Raw genomic sequence first — 24,323 nt, 5'->3', positions numbered from 1 at the left:
TCTTCTACATCTACATCTACATCCATACTCCGCAAGCCACCTGACGGTGTGTGGCGGAGGGTACCTTGAGTACCTCTATCGGTTCTCCCTTCTATTCCAGTCTCGTATTGTTCGTGGAAAGAAGGATTGTCGGTATGCCTCTGTGTGGGCTCTAATCTCTCTGATTTTATCCTCATGATCTCTTCGCGAGATATACGTAGGAGGGAGCAATATACTGCTTGACACTTCGGTGAAGGTATGTTCTCGAAACTTCAACAAAAGCCCATACCGAGTTACTGAGCGTCTCTCCTGCAGAGTCTTCCACTGGAGTTTATCTATCATCTCCGTAACGCTTTTGCGATTACTAAATGATCCTGTAACGAAGCGCGCTGCTATCCGTTGGATCTTCTCTATCTCTTCTATCAACCCTATCTGGTACGGATCCCACACTGCTGAGCAGTATTCAAGCAGTGGGCGAACAAGCGTACTTCCTTTGTTTTCGGATTGCATTTCCTTAGGATTCTTACAATGAATCTCAGTCTGGCATCTGTTTTACCGACGATCACTGTATAATTAAGATGATTCCAATCACAATACCCATACTTATTCCAGTTTTCTTTGTAGCAAATAAGACAGGTCCAACAATTAACATCTGTTCGTAACATCAGAGCCGCAAACCCTATTAACTCATACAACTCCTTAAGAAAATGTCAATCAAATCCCTTTACAGTACAACCACATTTTTCTTTACAGACCTTGATATTATTACATTAGGACGTGGTCTGCGATTGTTTGTTCTCTGTGTAAGATAGTAATGAAAAAGGACTGTGTAATAGTGCTTGCACAATGCTTTCACCACACATTTCAAAATTATCGCGGTCTTAATGTACACAAGAAACACAAGATGTAAGCAACACAACAGCAGCCAGCCGGACAGTAAGGCGCCGAGTCGTTGACAAAAGAAACAACATCCTGTCTGCGGTCTGGACAATCAGTCGACAGAGCTGACGCATGCGCAGTGACACTCCCACAAGGAGGTATTCAGGAGCGAAGCCTTGCCAAAGCTTTGACTCATGTTTAGCGCATTGCGTACTGCAAGGGGACAGGCTGTGGTAGACAGTTCAGGTGAAGCATTGTCAAACAAAATCAAAGACACGAGGTACTCTATAGTGACCAGGGCCGTTGCCAGGGGTTTTGCAGCCCTAGGCGAGAACTGAAAAACGATGCTCCCTCTTTTTTATTACCGTCGTTCTCCCCGATATCCCAGCCCCCTTCCACCGCCACCAATATCCAACAGCACAACAGTGCATATCTCCTATTACACTTTTAATCATTAAACTGATGTGACCAGACGTTCTCATTTTCAGGGGACAGTTCTCAATTTTCATGTTTTGTCCTCAATTCCTTTAAAACTGACTGAGGACAACAAATATCCTAAGTTTCTCCTTTTTGTCCTCAGTTTTTGAAATTTCCCAAAATAACTGCAATAGGAAGAATGTTCTGACATGTTAAACTAGAACTCACCAGATTGTACCAGTTCAACTATCTTTGGCATCATTTACTTATATTATTTAATGACAAGAAAATGAAATAATAGAGGTGTGTATTCCTCGTGCAAATAAATTTTCTTGAATTTAGAAATTATAGTGTACTGAAGTGAGACATGCAGAAGTATCAGATCAGTTCATTTGAATATCGTGGCGTTACTTTGTTTCTGTTTTAATTGAAATATTTTTAGAATGAGGAATAAATCTCATCCTTTTCAGCATCCACATTCATGCGATTAAATTAAAAAAAAAAACGACGCATTGTTTTCATTTTCTATTGAAAAACCTACAACTTTTACTAGCTGCCCCGGTGGTGCAGTGGTCTAAGAGACGCTTTCATCACTCACCCAAGATGGGTCTGGTTTCGAATCCCAGTGAGGCGTGGATGTCATGTTTGCAAAAGACACTGTCTCTTTCTCTTCCCTGGAGTTAATGGCTATAAATAAGGAACGGACGACTGCTAAAAGCTATATAACAGGCGGTTATAATTAAATTTTCCCTATTTAACGCATTATAACACGGAAACTAATTACCGTACGAGTACCAAACTTGTGAGCATTAATGCCAAGGACACGAGGAAGAGAAATAATGCAGGATCAACTCAACTGAAACACTTTTAAAGTGCTGCTGCGGTACATCAAACCATTACATACCGGTACCAGTACTGCTACAAAACGGGCTCCATATGGAACCCATCAGTGTCCAGAAGAGTCTGAAAGCACAGGACTGCATGCTGCACAGCACAACAAAGTATTACCGTTGGTATGCTGGCTACCTCTCTTGATATGCTGCACTTTGGATCAGTACATGTGTGAATGTTCCCCTGGTAAAACCCTGTCCTTCAGGTAGCCTCACAACCAGAAATCACAGGAGTGTGATCAGTTGGTCATGATGGCCAAGCATTTGGAAGCGATCAGCTGATAATTCGATTGTTTCCAAATGTGTTTCGTAGAAGCGGGTGAACTTCACGAGCGATGTGTGGTGGGGTCCATCTTGCATGAAAACAGATAAAAACAGTTGAGGTTGATGCACCACTCTCCTGTAGGGAGGGCATGACATGTTGACGAAGCATATCACAGTAATGATGGCCACTCACATTGGATGTCTTTGGTTCCTGAGCACCAATCTGTTCAAAAAAGAATGGGCCAGTGATGAATGTAGATGTGAAGCCACACCATACAGTGACATGTTCACCATACGGAGGAACTTCATGCACAGTGACTGGAGGTGAAGATCCTAACACTCGGCAATTCTGTGTGTTCACCTCACCCGTCAGAGAAGAACGTGCTTTGTCTGTCCATAGGATGCTCGAGGACCAGCCCTCGTCAACTTCAGCCCTTGTGATAAAGTGAAGAGCAAAGTCAACATGTCGCTGAGCATCCTGTGGTTCAAGCTGCTGTTATGGATATCATTTCAGAATGGTTCGAAGCACTTTCCATACAGTACACCAAGGGACGTTCACTGCCTGACGATCAGGAACTGCGCACAGCATCGTCTGCAATAGCAACAGCGATTTCAGCAACCACCTGTGGTGTAATCAGTCGTTAGCCTCTTCCCGGAGCGACGCCCAGTTCCCCAGCTGATTCGAACTCCTTCATCATGCTCTACACAGCAGGTGGAGAAAGAGGACCCTTTCGTAATCTTTTCAACCGATCCTATTCTCGAAGTGCAGCTGCAGTGTTACTGTTGTTTTGAGAATAGAGCTTCACCAATAATGCCCTGATGTTGGTTGGCTTGGCTCTGAGCACTATGGGACTTAACATCTCAGGTCATCAGTCCCCTAGAACTTAGAACTACTAAAACATAACTAACCTAAGGACATCACACACATCCATGCCCGATGCAGGATTCGAACCTGCGACCGTAGCGGTCGCGCGGTTCCAGACTGAAGCGCCTAGAACCGCTCGGACACCAGCAGCCGGCTCCTGATGTTGACACATCAACAAGCCCACTGTGACTGGTCAGGTGTGTGAGACTGTGAATCACTATGACTGATCACACAGCACCTGGTGGCCATAGTTGGAACTGGACGGTGGCGCTGTGATGCATGGAAATCATGCACTCCATATTCTAGACATTAATGCAACCAAGTTAGGTACTTGTATGGCAATTAGTTTCCGTGTTATAACGTGTTAAATAGGGAAGTTTAATTATAACCACCCAGTATATGTGAAAAGAGAAGTCAATACAAAGGACTCTTGAGAAATGATCTACAGAGACAAAAACAAAAAGAGGGTGTGAGGGAGGTATGGTATCATGTCGCAACATGATCGCAAGCCAGCACACATGCTCTTTCCATATCTCGACAGAGATGAAGTGAGGTCATGTTAGTTTCTGTTTCGTACTGCTTTCGTTTTGAGACAGATAGAGGCAATGTGTTAATAGGTGCACAAGAACCATGGACCTTGCCGTTGGTGGGGAGGCTTGCGTGCCTCAGCGATACAGATGGCCGTACCGTAGGTGCAACCACAACGGAGGGGTATCTGTTGAGAGGCCAGACAAACATGTGGTTCCTGAAGAGGGGCAGCAGCCTTTTCAGTAGTTGCAGGGGCAACAGTCTGGATGATTGACTGATCTGACCTTGTAACATTAACCAAAACGGCCTTGCTGTGCTGGTACTGCGAACGGCTGAAAGCAAGGGGAAACTACAGCCGTAATTTTTCCCGAGGACATGCAGCTCTACTGTATGATTAAATGATGATGGCGTCCTCTTGGGTAAAATATTCCGGAGGTAAAATAGTCCCCCATTCGGATCTCCGGGCGGGGACTACTCAAGAGGACGTCGTTATCAGGAGAAAGAAAACTGGCGTTCTAAGGATCGGAGCGTGGAATGTCAGATCACTTAATCGGGCAGGTAGGTTAGAGAATTTAAAAAGGGAAATGGATAGGTTAAAGTTAGATATAGTGGGAATTAGTGAAGTTCGGTGGCAGGAGGAACAAGACTTTTGGTCAGGTGATTACAGGGTTATAAATACAAAATCAAATAGGGGTAATGCAGGAGTAGGTTTAATAATGAATAAAAAAATAGGAGTGCGGGTTAGCTACTACAAACAGCATAGTGAACGCATTATTGTGGCCAAGATAGACACAAAGCCCATGCCTACTACAGTAGTACAAGTTTATATGCCAACTAGCTCTGCAGATGATGAAGAAATAGATGAAATGTATGACGAGATAAAAGAAATTATTCAGGTAGTGAAGGGAGACGAAAATTTAATAGTCATGGGTGACTGGAATTCGTCAGTAGGAAAAGGGAGAGAAGGAAACATAGTAGGTGAATATGGATTGGGGGGAAGGAATGAAAGAGGAAGCCGCCTTGTAGAATTTTGCACAGAGCATAACTTAATCATAGCTAACACTTGGTTCAAGAATCATGAAAGGAGGCTGTATACATGGAAGAAGCCAGGAGATACTGACAGGTTTCAGATAGATTATATAATGGTAAGACAGAGATTTAGGAACCAGGTTTTAAATTGTAAGACATTTCCTGGGGCAGATGTGGACTCTGACCACAATCTATTGGTTATGAACTGCAGATTGAAACTGAAGAAACTGCAAAAAGGTGGGAATTTAAGGAGATGGGACCTGGATAAACTGAAAGAACCAGAGGTTGTAGAGAGTTTCAGGGAGAGCATAAGGGAACAATTGACAGGAATGGGGGAAAGAAATACAGTAGAAGAAGAATGGGTAGCTCTGAGGGATGAAGTGGTGAAGGCAGCAGACGATCAAGTAGGTAAAAAGACTAGGGCTAATAGAAATCCTTGGGTAACAGAAGAAATATTGGATTTAATTGATGAAAGGAGAAAATATAAAAATGCAGTAAATGAAGCAGGCAAAAAGGAATACAAACGTCTCAAAAATGAGATCGACAGGAAGTGCAAAAGGGCTAAGCAGGGATGGCTAGAGGACAAATGTAAGGATGTAGAGGCTTGTCTCACTAGGGGTAAGATAGATACTGCCTACAGGAAAATTAAAGAGACCTTTGGAGAGAAGAGAACCACTTGTATGAATATCAAGAGCTCAGATGGAAACCCAGTTCTAAGCAAAGAAGGGAAGGTAGAAAGGTGGAAGGAGTATATAGAGGGTTTATACAAGGGAGATGTACTTGAGGACAATATTATGGAAATGGAAGAGGATGTAGATGAAGACGAAATGGGAGATAAGATACTGCGTGAAGAGTTTGACAGAGCACTGAAAGACCTGAGTCGAAACAAGGCCCCGGGAGTAGACAACATTCCACTAGAACTACTGATGGCCTCGGGAGAGCCAGTCATGACAAAACTCTACCATCTGGTGAGCACGATGTATGAGACAGGCGAAATACCCTCAGACTTCAAGAAGAATATAATAATTCCAATCCCAAAGAAAGCAGGTGTTGACAGATGTGAAAATTACCGAACTATCAGTTTAATAAGTCACAGCTGCAAAATACTAACGCGAATTCTTTACAGACGAATGGAAAAACTGGTAGAAGCTGACCTCGGGGAAGATCAGTTTGGATTCCGTAGGAATGTTGGAACACGTGAGGCAATACTGACCTTACGACTTATCTTGGAAGAAAGATGAAGTAAAGGCAAACCTACGTTTCTAGCATTTGTAGACTTAGAGAAAGCTTTTGACAATGTTGACTGGAATACTCTCTTTCAAATTCTGAAGGTGGCAGGGGTAAAATACAGGGAGCGAAAGGCTATTTACAATTTGTACAGAAACCAGATGGCAGTTATAAGAGTCGAGGGGCATGAAAGGGAAGCAGTGGTTGGGAAAGGAGTGAGACAGGGTTGTAGCCTCTCCCCGATGTTATTCAATCTGTATATTGAGCAAGCAGTAAAGGAAACAAAAGAAAAATTCGGAGTAGGTATTAAAATTCATGGAGAAGAAGTAAAAACTTTGAGGTTCGCCGATGACATTGTAATTCTGTCAGAGACAGCAAAGGACCTGGAAGAGCAGTTGAACGGAATGGACAGTGTCTTGAAAGGATATAAGATGAACATCAACAAAAGCAAAACGAGGATAATGGAATGTAGTCAAATTAAGTCGGGTGATGCTGAGGGAATTAGATTAGGAAATGAGACACTTAAAGTAGTAAAGGAGTTTTGCTATTTAGGGAGTAAAATAACCGATGATGGTCGAAGTAGAGAGGATATAAAATGTAGACTGGCAATGGCAAGGAAAGCGTTTCTCAAGAAGAGAAATTTGTTAACATCGAGTATAGATTTAGGTGTCAGGAAGTCGTTTCTGAAAGTATTTGTATGGAGTGTAGCCATGTATGGAAGTGAAACATGGACGATAACTAGTTTGGACAAGAAGAGAATAGAAGCTTTCGAAATGTGGTGCTACAGAAGAATGCTGAAGATAAGGTGGGTAGATCACGTAACTAATGAGGAGGTATTGAATAGGATTGGGGAGAAGAGAAGTTTGTGGCACAACTTGACTAGAAGAAGGGATCGGTTGGTAGGACATGTTTTGAGGCATCAAGGGATCACAAATTTAGCATTGGAGGGCAGCGTGGAGGGTAAAAATCGTAGAGGGAGACCAAGAGATGAATACACTAAGCAGATTCAGAAGGATGTAGGTTGCAGTAGGTACTGGGAGATGAAGAAGCTTGCACAGGATAGAGTAGCATGGAGAGCTGCATCAAACCAGTCTCAGGACTGAAGACCACAACAACAACAACAAGGTTCGTTCTGGCCCATTTAGTTTGTGTGGGCTGCCTACATCAGGGGCAGGTATGCCATCCTGGGCAAGCATATTGTTCTCCTTTGATTGACAGGTACTTAATCTATTGTTCTGCTAAAAGGATCCTTCCTTTTGATTGACAGGCACTTAACCTATTGTTCCACCCCCCTCCCCATCCCACTCCCCTACCCCCTCAGGCAACCACCCTCACTGCTACAGGTACACTTTCTGGTCTGAGTTATTACAATAGGCCCCCTCTCACTCTTATCAATTTGTCTACTTAATTAAAGTGATCAATTAATTAACCTCTCCCCCTCTGGTAAACCCCCTCTCCTCCGATCCTCCCTCCTGGAAATTGGCAGGAAAAAGACTCAGTTGACCAGTCATTTGGAGGGAATTCGATTGCATTGTATAGAATATTATTTAATTATTGATAGCAGTGTATGGAATATAGTTTATTTAGTTAAAGAATTTGTCTGGGAATCGATTGCTGTGTATGGAATATTATTTAAACAATTTAGACAATGTGTGGAATATTGTTTATCTAAACAATTTAGGTTCAAATGGTTCAAATGGCTCTGAGCACTATGGGACTTAACATCTGTGGTCATCAGTCCCCTAGAACTTAGAGCTACTTAAACCTAACTAACCTAAGGACATCACAAACATCCATGCCCGAGGCAGGATTCGAACCTGCGACCGTAGCAGTCGCGTGGTTCCAGACTGCGCGCCTAAACAATTTAGGGGATTGAAGGCAGTGTATGGAATGTTTGGAAATTGGTGGCTCTTTGGTGGAAGGATCTCATAACAGGAAATTCAATGGTATATTGTTTGTTTATACAAAATTCAGTTTGTGGGGTTGCATTCCTCTTGCTCATCATTCTCTGCTGTTTGGAAACATGTAGGTCTTGTAAGAAGTAATTACGTGGGGCAAACATGTTACATAGCCTAATGTTCAGCACTGTACTCGGGTGTCTTAACCTAATGTTCCGCCTTCTAACGGCACTTAACCTATTGTTCTGTTAAGTGTTCTTACATCTCCCTCCCAAATTGAGTAATTAGTTATGTCTTCCCACCATTTTCTGGTACATTTTTCAAATTTCAGATGCTTTCAAACGCCATTTCTGGTGCATTATTCTTTGTCACCCACCCTTAAACTATTGTTCCGTGTTTCACATAAAAATTATGCAAATTAACCTAGTGTTCTCCACATAACCTGCTGTTCTGCTCCATGTCACCCACTCACACGCACCCTCCCCTTAACTATTGTACCGCTAACACCACATTGATATAAAAAAATTTTGGAAGTTAATTAAATCGATATTCTTCACATGTATGGGGAAGTTTTTTTAATTCACAGCATCCAATTTTCGGTGAAATTGATGGAATATACTTTAAACAAAAGATCGCTAGTAAAAAACACATCCTGCCACCCAACGCCCACCGCCGACGCTGCCGACTCCGCATGCACTCCCAGGAGTCAGGGTGCACCAGTGGCCCCTGAAAAGTGACAACGCAGCTGTCAGCTGCTGAGCCATGCACAGGTGTCCTTTCAGGTCCTGCAAGCATGAGGCGGTGGCATTGCTTTCATACTTGACACCTGAGAAATTGCTGGTGAAATATGTGTTCACCTAGGCACCATTGCTGGCATGATGACGCATAGCTGCAGTGCGGATCCAGCACCAAGAGATGTTTGCATAGCAGCTAGACAGAATGCATTACAAATAGTGGAGAAATATCCAGCGGTGGCGTGAGGTAGTCGCAAATACCGGTTTCATACCACGTTCCTTAGCCGAATCACTTTCTGAATTCGGTAATTTTATTACGAGGTTGGACCGCTGGCGACCTGTAACTGCACTGTTGGTCTGAGAATATACACTCTGGAGATCACCGTCTATATTCGGTGTCGTGGTATTTGTCTGGAAAAATGCCATATCTCGATATCTGTATGCACCTGTAGAACAAAGAGCGCTTGTGACAGTAACATACAGTAGTTGCTGTGATCGTGTTTTTTAACATCTGGCAGTTTTTAAGACGATTATGCCTCTCTTTCTAAGACACAGTGGTGCCACTTGCAAGAAAAACTTATGAGACATGTTCACCCATCACTGGTTTTTGGTCAGTATTATTTCATATCGTCAGTAATCAGTTATTGGCGAAGTATTATTCTTAGTAGCAGGGGATGCGTGATAGCTTCACCTGGAGCATCAGGCTTATAAAGTACGTGTTTGTGTTCCGACATGTGCAAAGGAAGTAACGGTGTCCAGTCGTAACGAAGGTATGGATTTGACGTGGAATACCGTGTTAGCAAAGGGAAGAGTATGTCAAATCATAAGAATGGTACAGATATTTCTATTTCCAGAGCTACAGCCATCAGCAGGGAATATTTCCGATACCTCACGCATTGTAGAATGTCGTTCAACTGAGACCGCAATCGTAGCATTTAGTTGTAAGTATATCGATCAAATATATATGTGGCCGATTTCGGAGGGCTATTCTGTCTATGCATGCCTGGCACAGCGGCTGCGGTGGCCTGTGGCGGGAATGATTCACGTTTCTGCTAACGGCAGGAGCCGGCCGAATGGAGAGGCCTGTTGTGATGCAGAAACATAACTGCCTTAACCATGTCGTCCTTTAGACGGCCGAATAGCGGGCTCATACTTAGTATGTGTTGGACAGCTTTGGTGGTCACGTGGAAATTGAGAAGATTCAATATGGATATGTGTTTGCGCTGGACGATGATTGGTTCTCATGTAAATTGTCCGATTGACTGCATCTTCATATTTCGTGTCTTTATTTGGTTGAGATAAGATCGATTGTGGTGTGTATTGAGTGTATCTAGCATGTGAAAGACGGATAGAGGACACTTTTGTGGGTTCTCTAGACATGGGAAGCACCTTATTTAACTTTGTAAATTATAAGGATGATTTGGAATCTGTGATATCACCAACATCGCTATTCAGGAGTGGATATATCAGTTTCCTCTATTTTTTTCGAGTTTTCTCGTAAAGGTCTTCGCAGACGGCATACGTTTCTAGTTACTCAACGGCTCATTTCGTAGACATGGGAAAACTGTGTGATCTAGGGGGGTGGAAGCTACGTTTGGAATGCACTGGCAAAAACCCTGACTTGGCGGACTGAATATACTGGGTGCTCAAAAAGTCAGTATAAATTTGAAAACTGAATAAATCACGGAATAATGTAGATAGAGAGGTACAAATTGACACACATGCTTGGAATGACATGGGGTTTTATTAGAACCAAAAAAAAATACAAAAGTTCACAAAATATCCGACAGATGGCGCTTCATGTGATCAGAATAGCAATAATTTTCATAACAAAGTAAGACAAAGCAAAGATGATGTTCTTTACAGGAAATGCTCAATATGTCCACCATCATTCCTCAACAATAGCTGTAGTCGAGGTATAATGTTGTGAACAGCACTGTAAAGCATGTCCGGAGTTATGGTGAGGCACTGGCGTCGGATGTTGTCTTTCAGCGTCCCTAGAGATGTCGGTCGATCACGATACACTTGCGACTTCAGGTAAATCCAAAGCCAATAATCACACAGACTGATGTCGGGGGACCTGGGAGGCCAAGCATGACGAAAGTGGCGACTGAGCACACGATCATCACCAAACGACACGCGCAAGATATCTTTCACACACCCAGCAAAATTTTTTTTTGTACTAATAAAACCCCGTGTCACTCCAAGCATGTGTGTCAATTTTTACCTCTCTGTCTGCATTATTCCGTGGTTTATTCAATTTTCAAATTTATACTGACTTTTTGATCACCCAGTTTATATATATATATATATATATATATATATATATATATATATATATATATATATATATATTCCTGGAAATGGAAAAAAGAACACATTGACACCGGTGTGTCAGACCCACCATACTTGCTCCGGACACTGCGAGAGGGCTGTACAAGCAATGATCACACGCACGGCACAGCGGACACACCAGGAACCGCGGTGTTGGCCGTCGAATGGCGCTAGCTGCGCAGCATTTGTGCACCGCCGCCGTCAGTGTCAGCCAGTTTGCCGTGGCATACGGAGCTCCATCGCAGTCTTTAACACTGATAGCATGCCGCGATAGCGTGGACGTGAACCGTATGTGCACTTGACGGACTTTGAGCGAGGGCGTATAGTGGGCATGCGGGAGGCCGGGTGGACGTACCGCCGAATTGCTCAACACGTGGGGCGTGAGGTGTCCACAGTACATCGATGTTGTCGCCAGTGGTCGGCGGAAGGTGCACGTGCCCGTCGACCTGGGACCGGACCGCAGCGACGCACGGATGCGCGCCAAGACCGTAGGATCCTACGCAGTGCCGTAGGGGACCGCACCGCCACTTCCCAGCAAATTAGGGACACTGTTGCTCCTGGGGTATCGGCGAGGACCATTCGCAACCGTCTCCATGAAGCTGGGCTACGGTCCCGCACACCGTTAGGCCGTCTTCCGCTCACGCCCCAACATCGTGCAGCCCGCCTCCAGTGGTGTCGCGACAGGCGTGAATGGAGCGACGAATGGAGACGTGTCGTCTTCAGCGAAGAGAGTCGCTTCTGCCTTGGTGCCAATGATGGTCGTATGCGTGTTTGGCGCCGTGCAGGTGAGCGCCACAATCAGGACTGCATACGACCGAGGCACACAGGGCCAACACCCGGCATCATGGTGTGGGGAGCGATCTCCTACACTGGCCGTACACCACTGGTGATCGTCGAGGGGACACTGAATAGTGCACGGTACATCCAAACCGTCATCGAACCCATCGTTCTACCATTCCTAGACCGGCAAGGGAACTTGCTGTTCCAACAGGACAATGCACGTCCGCATGTATCCCGTGCCACCCAACGTGCTCTAGAAGGTGTAAGTCAACTACCCTGGCCAGCAAGATCTCCGCATCTGTCCCCCATTGAGCATGTTTGGGACTGGATGAAGCGTCGTCTCACGCAGTCTGCACGTCCAGCACGAACGCTGGTCCAACTGAGGCGCCAGGTGGAAATGGCATGGCAAGCCGTTCCACAGGACTACATCCAGCATCTCTACGATCGTCTCCATGGGAGAATAGCAGCCTGCATTGCTGCGAAAGGTGGATATACACTGTACTAGTGCCGACATTGTGCATGCTCTGTTGCCTGTGTCTATGTGCCTGTGGTTCTGTCAGTGTGATCATGTGATGTATCTGACCCCAGGAATGTGTCAATAAAGTTTCCCCTTCCTGGGACAATGAATTCACGGTGTTCTTATTTCAATTTCCAGGAGTGTATATATATAAAAGACACCGCTGTGTGTTGGTTGGACTTACAGGCATCGAAAATATCAAAAGGTTTTGTAGAAGTATACGAACAGGATGGGCAATACGGCTGTAACAATACGTCCTCTCACCGGCTTTCCTAAGCGTAACCTTGCATTTTCCTTATTGTTCTATCGATAGTAATGTTGATTACAGTACACCAACCCATGTTGGTGATGTCTTTCCAAGCATTACATCTGTGGGTGCGGTGTTCATTATCACATAGTGCCAGATGCCTGTCCTTTATAACACATATTTGAGAGAATCTTGGTAAGATGCAGCACCTTCTAGAAGTGCTGACTCGAAGACTTTGTCGGATAATTTCCTAGGACTGAGGAGAATCGAGAATGTAGGCATAATATAATATTTTCGGGTGCCGTGCAGATATAAAAGATAACTGCACTGTTTGTGTAAAATGTGTACATATTTCAGTGTGATGTTACTGTGGCTTATGTTGTGGCATGCTCAGAGAAAATGAGTGTGCGTCCTACCGTGAGGGCTGTATAGATTCAGCGCATCGAGAACTGTGTGGGTATGAGAGAGATTTTTACGTGGAAAGTTATGTATGCTATAGATACTGAGATTCATTCCAGGACTATAGCTGTCAAGAGGAGACATTACCTGTACATCGATCAGTGTCAGACTGCAGCAGCGATCATAATATTTAATTGTAGTTACACTGATAAATGTCCGCCCCTCGTGGTCTCGCGGTAGCGTTCTCGCTTCCCGAGCACGGGGTCCCGGGTTCGATTCCCGGCGGGGTCAGGGGTTTTTCCTGCCTCGAGATGACTGGGTGTTGTTGTGTCGTCTTCATCATCATCATTCATCCCCATTACGGTCGGAGGAAGGCAATGGCAAACCACCTCCATTAGGACCTTGCCTAGTAAGGCGCGGGTCTCCCGCATCGTTCCCCTACGCTCTGTAAAGAAGCATGGGACTTCATTTCATTTTTTTTTTTCACACTGGTAAATATGTTCCTGGTTCCCAATATTCTTGTGAGTCTTGTACGTATTTAACGATCTGTAGGCAACTTTTGCGGGGTTTGACTGTCAGAGCAATGTGGCGATCTGTAAAAAATAGTTTTTTGCTGCTGAAAGTCTTGTCTGCGGAAAACAATGGCGGACAGTGCTGCCACACTGGCAGCAGCAGCTGCAGTTTGACGGGTAAATTCAGTGATGAACGGGCAAGTTCCATTAGGATTGCTAGGAAGAATGCAACCTGTGTTATTCTGGGAAGCATTGCAACAGATTTCTATAGCGCTATGTGTGACATTGGAATAACACTGAGAACCTTTTAGCTACTATGCAAACATCTGTTGGCGCTGGAGCCGCACCGCAGCTATGCGTCATCGCGCCATCAATGGTGCTTAGGTATTTCGACAGGAATTTCTCAGGTGTTAAGTATGAAAGGGACGCCACCGCCTCATACTTTCAGGACCCGACGGACACCTGTGTGTGGCACGGCAGCTGACTTTGTGCGGGCTCTAGGTGCACCCTGACTCCTGGGAGTGCATGCGAAGTTGGCGGAAGTTGGCGGCGGCAGCGTCTGGCGTGGTGTGGCGTGATGTGTTTTTTACTAGCGATCTTTTGTTTAAGTTATACTCAATCGATTTCACCAACCAATAGGATGCTGTGAATTAAAAGAAACTTCCCCATACATGTGAAGAATATCGATTTAATTAATTTGCATAATTTTTTTTATATCCATGTGGTGTTAGCGGTACAATTGTTAACGGGAGGGTGTGCGTGAGGGGGTGACATGGAGCAGAACAGCGGGTTCAATGCAGAACACTAGATTAATTTGCATAATTTTTACGTGAAATGCAGGGCAGTAGTTTAAGGGGGTATTAGTGACAAAGAATAATGCGCTATAAATGGCGTTCGAAAGCATGTGAAATTCGAAAAGTGTACCAGAAATGGTGGGAGGACATAACTAATTACTCAATTTGGTATCAGAGGCCGTACAATAGTTTAAGGAAATGGGGGAGAGATGTAAAACCACTTAACAGAACAATAGGTTAAGTGGCGTTAGAGGGCGTAACATTAGGTTAAGACACCCAGAGTACAGTGCTGAAAATTAGGTTATGCAACATGTTTGCCCCATGTAATTACTTCTTATAAGACCTACATGATTCCAAACAGCAGAGAATGATGATCAAGAGGAATGCAACCCCCACAAACTGAATTTTGTATAAACAAACAATATACCATTGAAATTCCTGTTATGAGATCCTTCCTCTCCACCAAAGAGCCACCAATTTCCAAATATTCCATACACTGCCTTGAATCCCCTAAATTGTTTAGATAAACAATATTCCACACATTGTCTAAATTGTTTGAACAATATTCCATACACAGCACTCGATTTCTGGACAAGTTCCTTAACTAAATAAATAATTTATATTCCATACACTGTCATCAATAATTAAATAATATTCTATACACTGCAATCGAATTCCCTCCAAATGATCGATCAAGTCAGCCTTTTCCCCGCCAGTTTCCGGGAGGGAGGGTAGGAGGGGAGGGGGTTTGCCAGAGAGGGAGAGGTCAATTAATTGATCAATTTAATTAAGTAGTCAATGAAATTGATAAGAGTGAGAGGGGCTATTCCAATAACTCAGACCTGAATCTGTACTTGTAGCAGCGAGAGGGAGGTTTCCTGAGGAGTGAGGGGAATGGGAGGGGGTGGGTGGACAATTGGTTAAGTACCTGTCAATCAAAGGAGAATAATAGGTTTGCCCTTGAGGCCATACCTGTAGCCTGATGTGGGCAGCTCACACTAACAAAATGGGCCAGAACGAACCTTGACCCCATACTTGTGTTTACTTTCGTTAAAATAAGTAAAGACTTATTAAGTAACTGTTCCGAATACTTTTGAAAACAATTCGGTGTTTTAATTTTTCCTATTTTTAGTTTTTTACGTACATTTGCTTCACTTTTTTGCTGTCTCATTTGAAAATAATTTTTTTTCTGCCCTTTGCGCACCTAAAATTTTGCCACCCTAGGTGGTCGCCTAGTTTTGCCTAATGGTAGATACTTCTCTGATATTGATTAAGAATAATCTCATAAATTCCTAGATTCATTCAGACATTGGCACACGAACCGTACACTCCCAGAAGAAGCCACTGATGTGAAATCCCGGTCAGGGACAGATTTTCATTGCCGTTCCCTTATATAGCTGATGGCTGATCATATTCGCAACGGCGAATACATTTCAGTAGTTCATAACGGCGGCAGTTGCCGCAATGCCTACTCTTTGCATGCATGCATGTCTGACGGAAAATTGCATTGTTCTTCTCAACAAAACAGGTATTGCAATATCGAACGACTGATCATTGAGAAAATGGGGGAATTTTCGCGTAACTGCGTCTTCTTTTTCAATGTGAGGGCGAAGTAATTATAACAGGCTATTAAAGGTTTGGGTGTCGATTCGGAGAAAGGTGATACTATAATCATCAAGTTCTGAGAGTGATATTTCCTTCGGTACATTTTCGTGGGAATGTCTAGCTTTCAGTTTCAACCACTCCTAGCACAAGTGTCGTGTTTCCTATTTCTTCTTTGTTCAAAGTGCTAAAGTTAATGAATGAAATGCTTTGCACGCAATGTTAGCCATTCCCTCTAGTGTCAAAATACTTCTTGCAGCGATAAACACAAATGAGGTTAAGTTTGAAGAAATTGGTTTGTATCTATGTGCTGTTATTAGAGAGTCCAGACTGGTTTGGTGACCAGTGGAAGTGTTTAAACTCAGGAGAGTGAATCCTGGAGCTACTCTGTAGCAATTCTGGACGTGTGGTGTGTCGCATTGTCCTGCTGGAATTGCCCAAGTCCATCGGAATACACAATGGACATGAATGGATGCAGGTGATCAGACAGGATGCTTATGTATGTGTCACCTGTCAGAGTCATATGTAGGTGTATCAGGGGTCCCATATCACTCCAACTACACACATCCCACCAGCATGCCAGCTTGAGCAGTTCCCTACTAACATGTAGGGTCCATGGATTCATGAGGTTGTCTCCATAGCTGTACACGTCCATCCGCTCAATACAATTTGAAACGAGACTCGTCTGACCAGGCATCAACACTTCAGTGTCGGTGCCGACGGGCACAGGCGAGGAGTAAAGCTTTGTGTCGCGCAGTCATCAAGGGCACACGAGTGGGCCTTCGGCTGCGAAAGCCCATTGTTGATGACCCAGCACTGAAATCGGTAGGAATTTGCGGAAGCGTTGCACTTCTGTCACGCTGAACGATTCTATTCAGTCGTCGTTGGTCCCGCTCATGCAGGATCTTTCTCCGGCCGCAGCGATGTCAGAGACTTGATGTTTTACAGAATTCCTGATATTCATGGTGCACTCGTGAATTGGTCGTACAGGAAAATCTCCACCTCATTGCTTTTTCTACACAGTCCAATTTTTACACAATCATTCTAACCACTGTTACGAATGATGATGATGAAATGATGAGGACAATACAAACACCCAGTCCTCGGGCAGAGAAAATCTCCAACCCAGCCGGGAATCGAAGCCGGGATCTCGTAATCCAGAGGCAGCAACGCTAGCCACCAGATCACGAGCTGACTTACTAGACTAGGTATTACGAACACATTGTGCAGTGGTGACATAGCCTTACTTATTAAAACAAGCTCGGCAATACAATCAAAACCATTACAATACCTTAAATATAGTGATGGCTATGCTTTTGTTTCCTATAACAAAGGATAGTGATACATATCTGCGACATTTGTCAAGCAGTCCAAATTCCTTTAGATTTAGCTCTTCGAAACTTTAATCCAAGTTTATTCTAGATACTAAATACAAATTATTAAGCTGAAGAATTACATGGACAAAATAACATGATAGTTTTGTACGGGATGTGTCTGTATGAGCTATGTAACGAGTTTCAAATTCTTTGGGGCGCTTATGGGGAAACATAACTTTTTGGCCAATGTCTATTGGTGATAAAAATTTGTTCTATGCATCTGAGCTATCACTCCATGCAGTATCTGATCAAAAGTATCCAGACACGCTATGTAATGCAGAATTGACTACTAGGCGTCACGAGAGGTGAGACCACCAGTATAAAACGAGGAGAGGGGCTTCGGGTAGTCAGTAGAGAAAAGCAACAGCAGAATGTGTCTGTCAGCAGAGCTCAGTAGCTTCGAGTATGGATTAGTCATTGGATGTCACCTGATGAATAAATCCGTCAGGGACGTTCGAACCTTTCTACCGCTGCCCAAGTCGACTGTTGGTGATAATAGATTGATATACGAAGGAATCATCAGACCTGGAAAATCTGACGTACTGGAGGTCAGGGACAACCGAGCATTGCAGAGGACGGTAGTAAAAAAATCACAGTAATTAAGAGGAAGAAATCAGCGGTGAGTTCCAAAGTACTACCTGTAGTGCAGTTACCACAATCACTGAGCGTGGCGAGTTAACAAAAAGTGGGGTACGGTAGTCCATCATCTCCTCACAAGCTACACATTTCTGTAGTCAGTGGTAAGTGACGCTAGAGGTAGTGTGAAGGGCGACCACACTGGACAGTGGATGACTGGGAACAAGTGATTTGGAGGATGCCTGAGAATGTCACCTGCCATCGTATGTTGTGCCAGCAATGAAGTACATAGGGGGCGATATTTTGGGGTGTTTTACGTGGTTGTGTAGTGATCCCCTTATTGCGCTTAAGAAAACCCTAAATGCGGAAAGGTGTGAGCACATTGTACAGCGTACAGTACAGGAGCAGACTGGCGATTAACCTTGTCGTAAAGCAGCATCTGCGAGGCAAAGGTTGGAACACAATAAAATTCCTGGAATGGGCTGGCCCGCCCAGAGTTCGAATCCAAACTCAACGGAACACGTTTGGGATGAGTTAGAATATAGACATCGCTCCAGACCCCAGCATCCAACTTCACTACCTCGTCTGATTTCGGGGCTTGATGAATAGTGGGCTACCATTCTTCTACAGGCATTCAGACACCTCACTGAAAGTGTCCACAGCAGAGTTGAAGCTATGATAAAGGCAAAGGGTGGACACACCCCACATCAGTGTCCACTAATGGGTGTCCGGATACTTTTGACCAAGTGTAGGCTTTCCTTCAATAAAGAACGGACTTAAGCAGGGAGATGCCCTGTCTCCGCTACTTTTTAATTTAGTCCTAGAATATATTGTACGAATGGCAGCAGATAATTGAGAGGGTGTGGAGTTAAATGGAAATATTAAGATATTAGGGTATGCAGATGACCTAAACATCATTAGCGATAGGAAAGAATCTGTAACAGCAAATGCGAATGCGTTAATCAAGGCTAGTGAAGATGTAGGTCTAAGGATAAGTGAAGACAAAACTAAATAGCAGGTTACTACTAGAATGCCAACAGCAGTAGATCAAGAAATGTTAAGAGTTGGAGTTGGAGTTAAATTGAAATATTAAGATATTAGGGTATGCAGATGATCTAAACATCATTAGCGATAGGAAAGAATCTGTAACAGCAAATGCGAATGCGTTAATCAAGGCTAGTGAAGATGTAGGTCTAAGGATAAGTGAAGACAAAACTAAATAGCAGGTTACTACTAGAATGCCAACAGCAGTAGATCAAGAAATGTTAAGAGTTGGAGACATGCAGTCTGAAAAAGTGAACACATTTAAGTATCTAGGCGTGGACATCACTTCGAGAAATGAGACTGAATCCGAACTGAAGAAGAGATTAAGGGCGGGAAATGCGTGCTACTTCTCACTGAATGGATTACTTTCATCACGGATATTGTCTAGGAATTTAAAGATTGGAATATACAAAACTGTTATTCTACCAGTTATGCTGTATGGGCGTGAGACTTGGTCTCTCACTGTGATAAATGAAAAGCCGTTTCGAGTATTTGAAAACAAAATTTTGAGGAAAATTTTCGGAGCAAAAAGGGATGACATTAGCGGAGAGTGGCGAAAACTGTATAACGAAGAGGTTCACGAACTCTATTCAAGCCCTGACATAATCAGTATTATTAAATCACGTAGGCTGCGATGGGCAGGTCACGTAGCTCGAATGGATGAGGGCAGGGCAGCGCGCAGAGTACTGGTAGGGCACTTAGAGGGAAAACGTCCTGTGGGGAGACCGAGGCGTAGATGGGAGGACAATGTGAAGGCTGATTTGAGGAGCCTAGGTATTGAAACCAGATGGCAGTTATAAGAGTAGAGGGACATGAAAGGGAAGCAGTGGTTGGGAAGGGAGTGAGACAGGGTTGTAGCCTCTCCCCGATGTTATTCAATCTGTATATTGAGCAAGCAATAAAAGAAACAAGAGAAAAATTCGGAGTAGGTATTAAAAATCTATGGAGAAGAAATAAAAACTTTGAGGTTCGCCGATGACATTGTAATTCTGTCAGAGACAGCAAAGGACTTGGAAGAGCAGTTGAACGGAATGGACATGGTCTTGAAAGGAGGATATAAGATGAACATCAACAAAAGCAAAACAAGGATAATGGAACGTAGTCGAATTAAGTCGGGTGATGCTGAGGGAATTAGATTAGGAAATGAGGCACTTAAAGTAGTAAAGGAGTTTTGCTATTTGAGGAGCAAAATAACTGACGATGGTCGAAGTGGAGAGGATATAAAATGTAGACTGGCAATGGCAAGGAAAGCGTTTCTGAAGAAGAGAAATTTGTTAACATCGAGTATAGATTTAAGTGTCAGGAAGTCGTTTGTGAAAGTATTTGTATGGAGTGTAGCCATGTATGGAAGTGAAACATGGACGATAAATAGTTTGGACAAGAAGAGAGTAGAAGCTCGCGAAATGTGGTGCTACAGAAGAATGCTGAAGATTAGATGGGTAGATCATATAACTAATGAGGAGGTACTGAATAGAATTGGGGAGGAGTTTGTAGCACAACTTGACAAGAAGAAGGGACCGGTTGGTAGGGCATGTTCTGATGCATCAAGGCATCACAAATTTAGCATTGGAGGGCAGCGTGGAGGGTAAAAATCGTAGAGGGATACCGAGAGATGAATACACTAAGCAGATTCAGAAGTATGTAGGCTGCAGTAAGTACTGGGAGATGAAGAAGCTTGCACAGGATAGAGTAGCATGGAGAGCTGCATCAAACCAGTCTCAGGACTGAAGACCACAACAATAACAACAGGTATTGAAGGTGAATGGAAGGAAATAGCGCAAGACAGGGACACATGGCGAAAATACGTTGCTGCAGTAATGGACTCTCGAGTCCGGTATGACCAGTGAGAAAGAAAGAAAGAAAGTAGGCTTTCCTATTTTATAATTACCCCATGCACACGGATGCGGGACCAGCTCTTCTCTTTGTTCACAGTTGCGGTGAACGTGGTGTGCTTGCTGCAGTACCTGTTCCTCAGCGTGTGGGCCAACCGGCTCTTCTGTGGGGACGCTACCCAATTCGACCGTCTGCGAGAGGAGCCGATGGAGGACGAGCTGGAGGCGGCCTGTGCGCTGACGGATGGTCCTGCTCCGCCCAGCGGGCCTCTGGTGGACCCGGGCCCCACTGGAGACTCCAAAAAACCTCTGATCTCACACGTCTCCTTGGTCGGCATCGCATAGTGGACAGTACCCTGTGAGACACTGCAGGAGAGATGTGCAGAGCACTGTTGTAACGAGAAAGAGACCTATACTGCTGTGAGATCCTGAGCATTGATTACAGAGGCTGGGATGACACGATGCTAATAATTTCAAAGTGTAATTGTTACAGTTAAATAGTGTTGCAGAAAGGGATTCCCAAAAAGTTTCTTTCCAGCACATAAAAATTTATACACCATGTCTCTCTTGGTACACACCTGACCAATAATATAAGCCATCGAGGTCATTTTGTAGCAAGTCTTGCTGAACCACAGATCACAGTTCATCAGTACTGTTGCAGATGGTGGTAGGAATATCTCGTCGTTTGTGACACTGCGACTGTTCAGAGAGGAATGAAGTTTTATGAGAAAATAAGTTCAGAAGCTGCCGATAGTGCCTTCCACTATGTGATTCACATAACTCAATATGATGTTAAGTTAAAAACATTTAGCTAGAGGCACCTTGTCCTAAAGCAACGTCTATGAGGCAATGGTTTGTCGACAATAAGACAGTAAAATTCCTAAAATGGACTCGCCTGCCCCACAGTTCCGACCTGAACTCGATGGAACATTTCTGTGTTTGGGCAACAGATTGCTCAATTTTTTTCTGGGTTGTGGGAATAGTACGAGGGTTTGGTTTGGAAGCAGCATCCTTGAGGTAAGTCTGCAAAAGGAAAGACAGGCTGAAATATACCAGAAGTTTGAGGAAGCCACAAATACCTCAAATCATTTGTCCACAAAAGCACTGTTACAAGAAAGTCATGGTGTTGTTAGACCCTCGTCAAACTTCAAGTTCCATAACTGAGTTTCAGGTATAACGGTTACATATTGCTGCACCAACTCTCTGCAACACTCCATGTTCACAGTGCCACGAGAAAACGCTATGAACATTCGCCTACGTGACATCGCACATTCGACACCAATATTTGCTACACGCAAATGCGACTCCTGCAGCTGATTTGGATTTTCTGTGCCGAACTGTGAATTCGTGGATTCTGCATATTCACTTGCCAGTCAAGATGGAACCATGCCTTGTCGTACCTAAATCAACATCGAGTTGCCGGCCGAAGTGGCCGTGCGGTTAAAGGCGCTGCAGTCTGGAACCGCAAGACCGCTACGGTCGCAGGTTCGAATCCTGCCTCGGGCATGGATGTTTGTGGTGTCCTTAGGTTAGTTAGGTTTAACTAGTTCTAAGTTCTAGGGGACTAATGACCTCAGCAGTTGAGTCCCATAGTGCTCAGAGCCATTTGAACCATCAACATCGAGTTCTTGCCAATCTGGAATCACAGATAACGGATCGAGTTACAGAAAGTTGTACGTTTTCCAGTTTTGGAGGTAGTAATTCGTGAATACCACGAATTCGGTACAGACAGGCCTCAATAATTTCTATATGAAATAAAAGTGTAAAAAGTCGTTCTAGGAGCAGCCGAAACGCACAGGAGACAGCTGCATATGTCAGAAGCGCTGGTAGCTTCCTGTAGGCTCTGCATCTTCTGGCACTGAGGCTCAAAACCAGTTAACGTCGCATTACTTTATTTGTGTCGCCTCGGTGGTTGTGTACATTCAGCCATTTGACTGCCACTAACGTTGAGATCGTACTGACTAGAAGAGCTTCGCACAGATTTCGCAGGCTTCAAAGTACATGCGACTTGCACATCAATCAACTTTTTTTGGTGTCTCCGCTTTCGGTTGACTACTTCTGGCTGCATTTGCCACATTTCCTGTCTTATGGAACATGTCATACATTCGCTTGATGGAGGACTTATTTGGTGCGTCCTTACCATACTTTCCTCTGAAGATATTCTGTGTCTGGTACATACAGGGTGTTACAAAAAGGTACGGCCAAACTTTCAGAAAACATTCCTCACACACAAAGAAAGAAAATATGTTATGTGGACATGTGTCCGGAAACGCTTACTTTCCATGTTAGAGCTCATTTTATTACTTCTCTTCAAATCACATTAATCATGGAATGGAAACACACAGCAACAGAACGTACCAGCGTGACTTCAAACACTTTGTTACAGGAATTGTTCAAAATGTCCTCCGTTAGCGAGGATACATGCATCCACCCTCCGTCGCATGGAATCCCTGATGCCCTGATGCAGCCCTGGAGAATGGCGTATTGTATCACAGCCGTCCGCAATACGAGCACAAAGAGTCTTTACATTTGGTACCGGGGTTGCGTAGACAAGAGCTTTCAAATGCCCCCATAAATGAAAGTCAAGAGGGTTGATGTCAGGAGAGCGTGGAGGCCATGGAATTGGTCCGCCTCTACTAATCCATCGCTCACCGAATCTGAAGCGTACGAACACTTCGACTGAAATGTGCAGGAGCTCCATCGTGCAAGAACCACATCTTCTGTCGTACTTGTAAAGGCACATGTTCTAGGAGCACAGGTAGAGTATCCCGTATGAAATCATGATAACGTGCTCCATTGAGCGTAGGTGGAAGAACATGGGGCCCAATCAAAACATCACCAACAATGCCTGCCCAAAAGTTCACAGAAAATCTGTGTTGATGACGTGATTGCACAATTGCGTGCGGATTCTCGTCAGCCCACACATGTTGATTGTGAAAATTTACAATTTGATCACGTTGGAATGAAGCCTCATCCGTAAAGAGAACATTTGCACTGAAATGAGGATTGACACATTGTTGGATGAACCATTCGCAGAAGTGTACCCGTGGAGGCCAATCAGCTGCTGATAGTGCCTGCACACGCTGTACATGGGACGGAAACAACTGGTTCTCCCGTAGCACTCTCCATACAGTGACGTGGTCAACGTTACCTTGTACAGCAGCAACTTCTCTGACGCTGACATTAGGCTTATCGTCAACTGCACGAAGAATTGCCTCGTCCATTGCAGGTGTCCTCGTCGTTCTAGGTCTTCCCCAGTCGCGAGTCATAGGCTGGAATGTTCCGTGCTCCGTAAGACGCCGATCAATTGCTTCTAACGTCTTCCTGTCGGGACACCTTCGTTCTGGAAATCTGTCTCGATACAAACGTACCGCGCCACGGCTATTGCCCCGTGCTAATCCATACATCAAATGGGCATCTGCCAACTTCGCATTTGTAAACATTGCACTGACTGCAAAACCACGTTCTTGATGAACACTAACCTGTTGATGCTACGTACTGATGTGCTTGATGCTAGTACTGTAGAGCAATGAGTAGCATGTCAACACAAGCACCGAAGTCAACATTACCTTCCTTCAATTGGGCCAACTGGCGGTGTAT

The 24,323-nt window shown here is 44.2% G+C and overlaps 1 protein-coding gene across 1 annotated transcript in view; it reads left to right on the top strand.

Moving 5' to 3' along the window:
- The window catches only part of LOC126210501 (uncharacterized), a 149,541-nt gene extending 128,253 nt beyond the window's left edge, over positions 1-21,288 (top strand). The window contains exon 7 of the mRNA XM_049939745.1: positions 20,824-21,288. Coding sequence (XP_049795702.1) covers positions 20,824-21,068 — 245 coding nt within the window. The 3' untranslated portion in view covers positions 21,069-21,288. The remainder of the gene's footprint in view (positions 1-20,823) is intronic.
- Positions 21,289-24,323: the final 3,035 nt, after the last annotated feature.

This window comes from Schistocerca nitens, chromosome 10 (assembly GCF_023898315.1).
Source record: "Schistocerca nitens isolate TAMUIC-IGC-003100 chromosome 10, iqSchNite1.1, whole genome shotgun sequence".
Taxonomy (NCBI): domain Eukaryota; kingdom Metazoa; phylum Arthropoda; class Insecta; order Orthoptera; family Acrididae; genus Schistocerca; species Schistocerca nitens.
The sequence above is the reverse complement of the archived record's forward strand: the minus strand, read 5'-3'. Positions and strand labels throughout refer to the sequence as shown.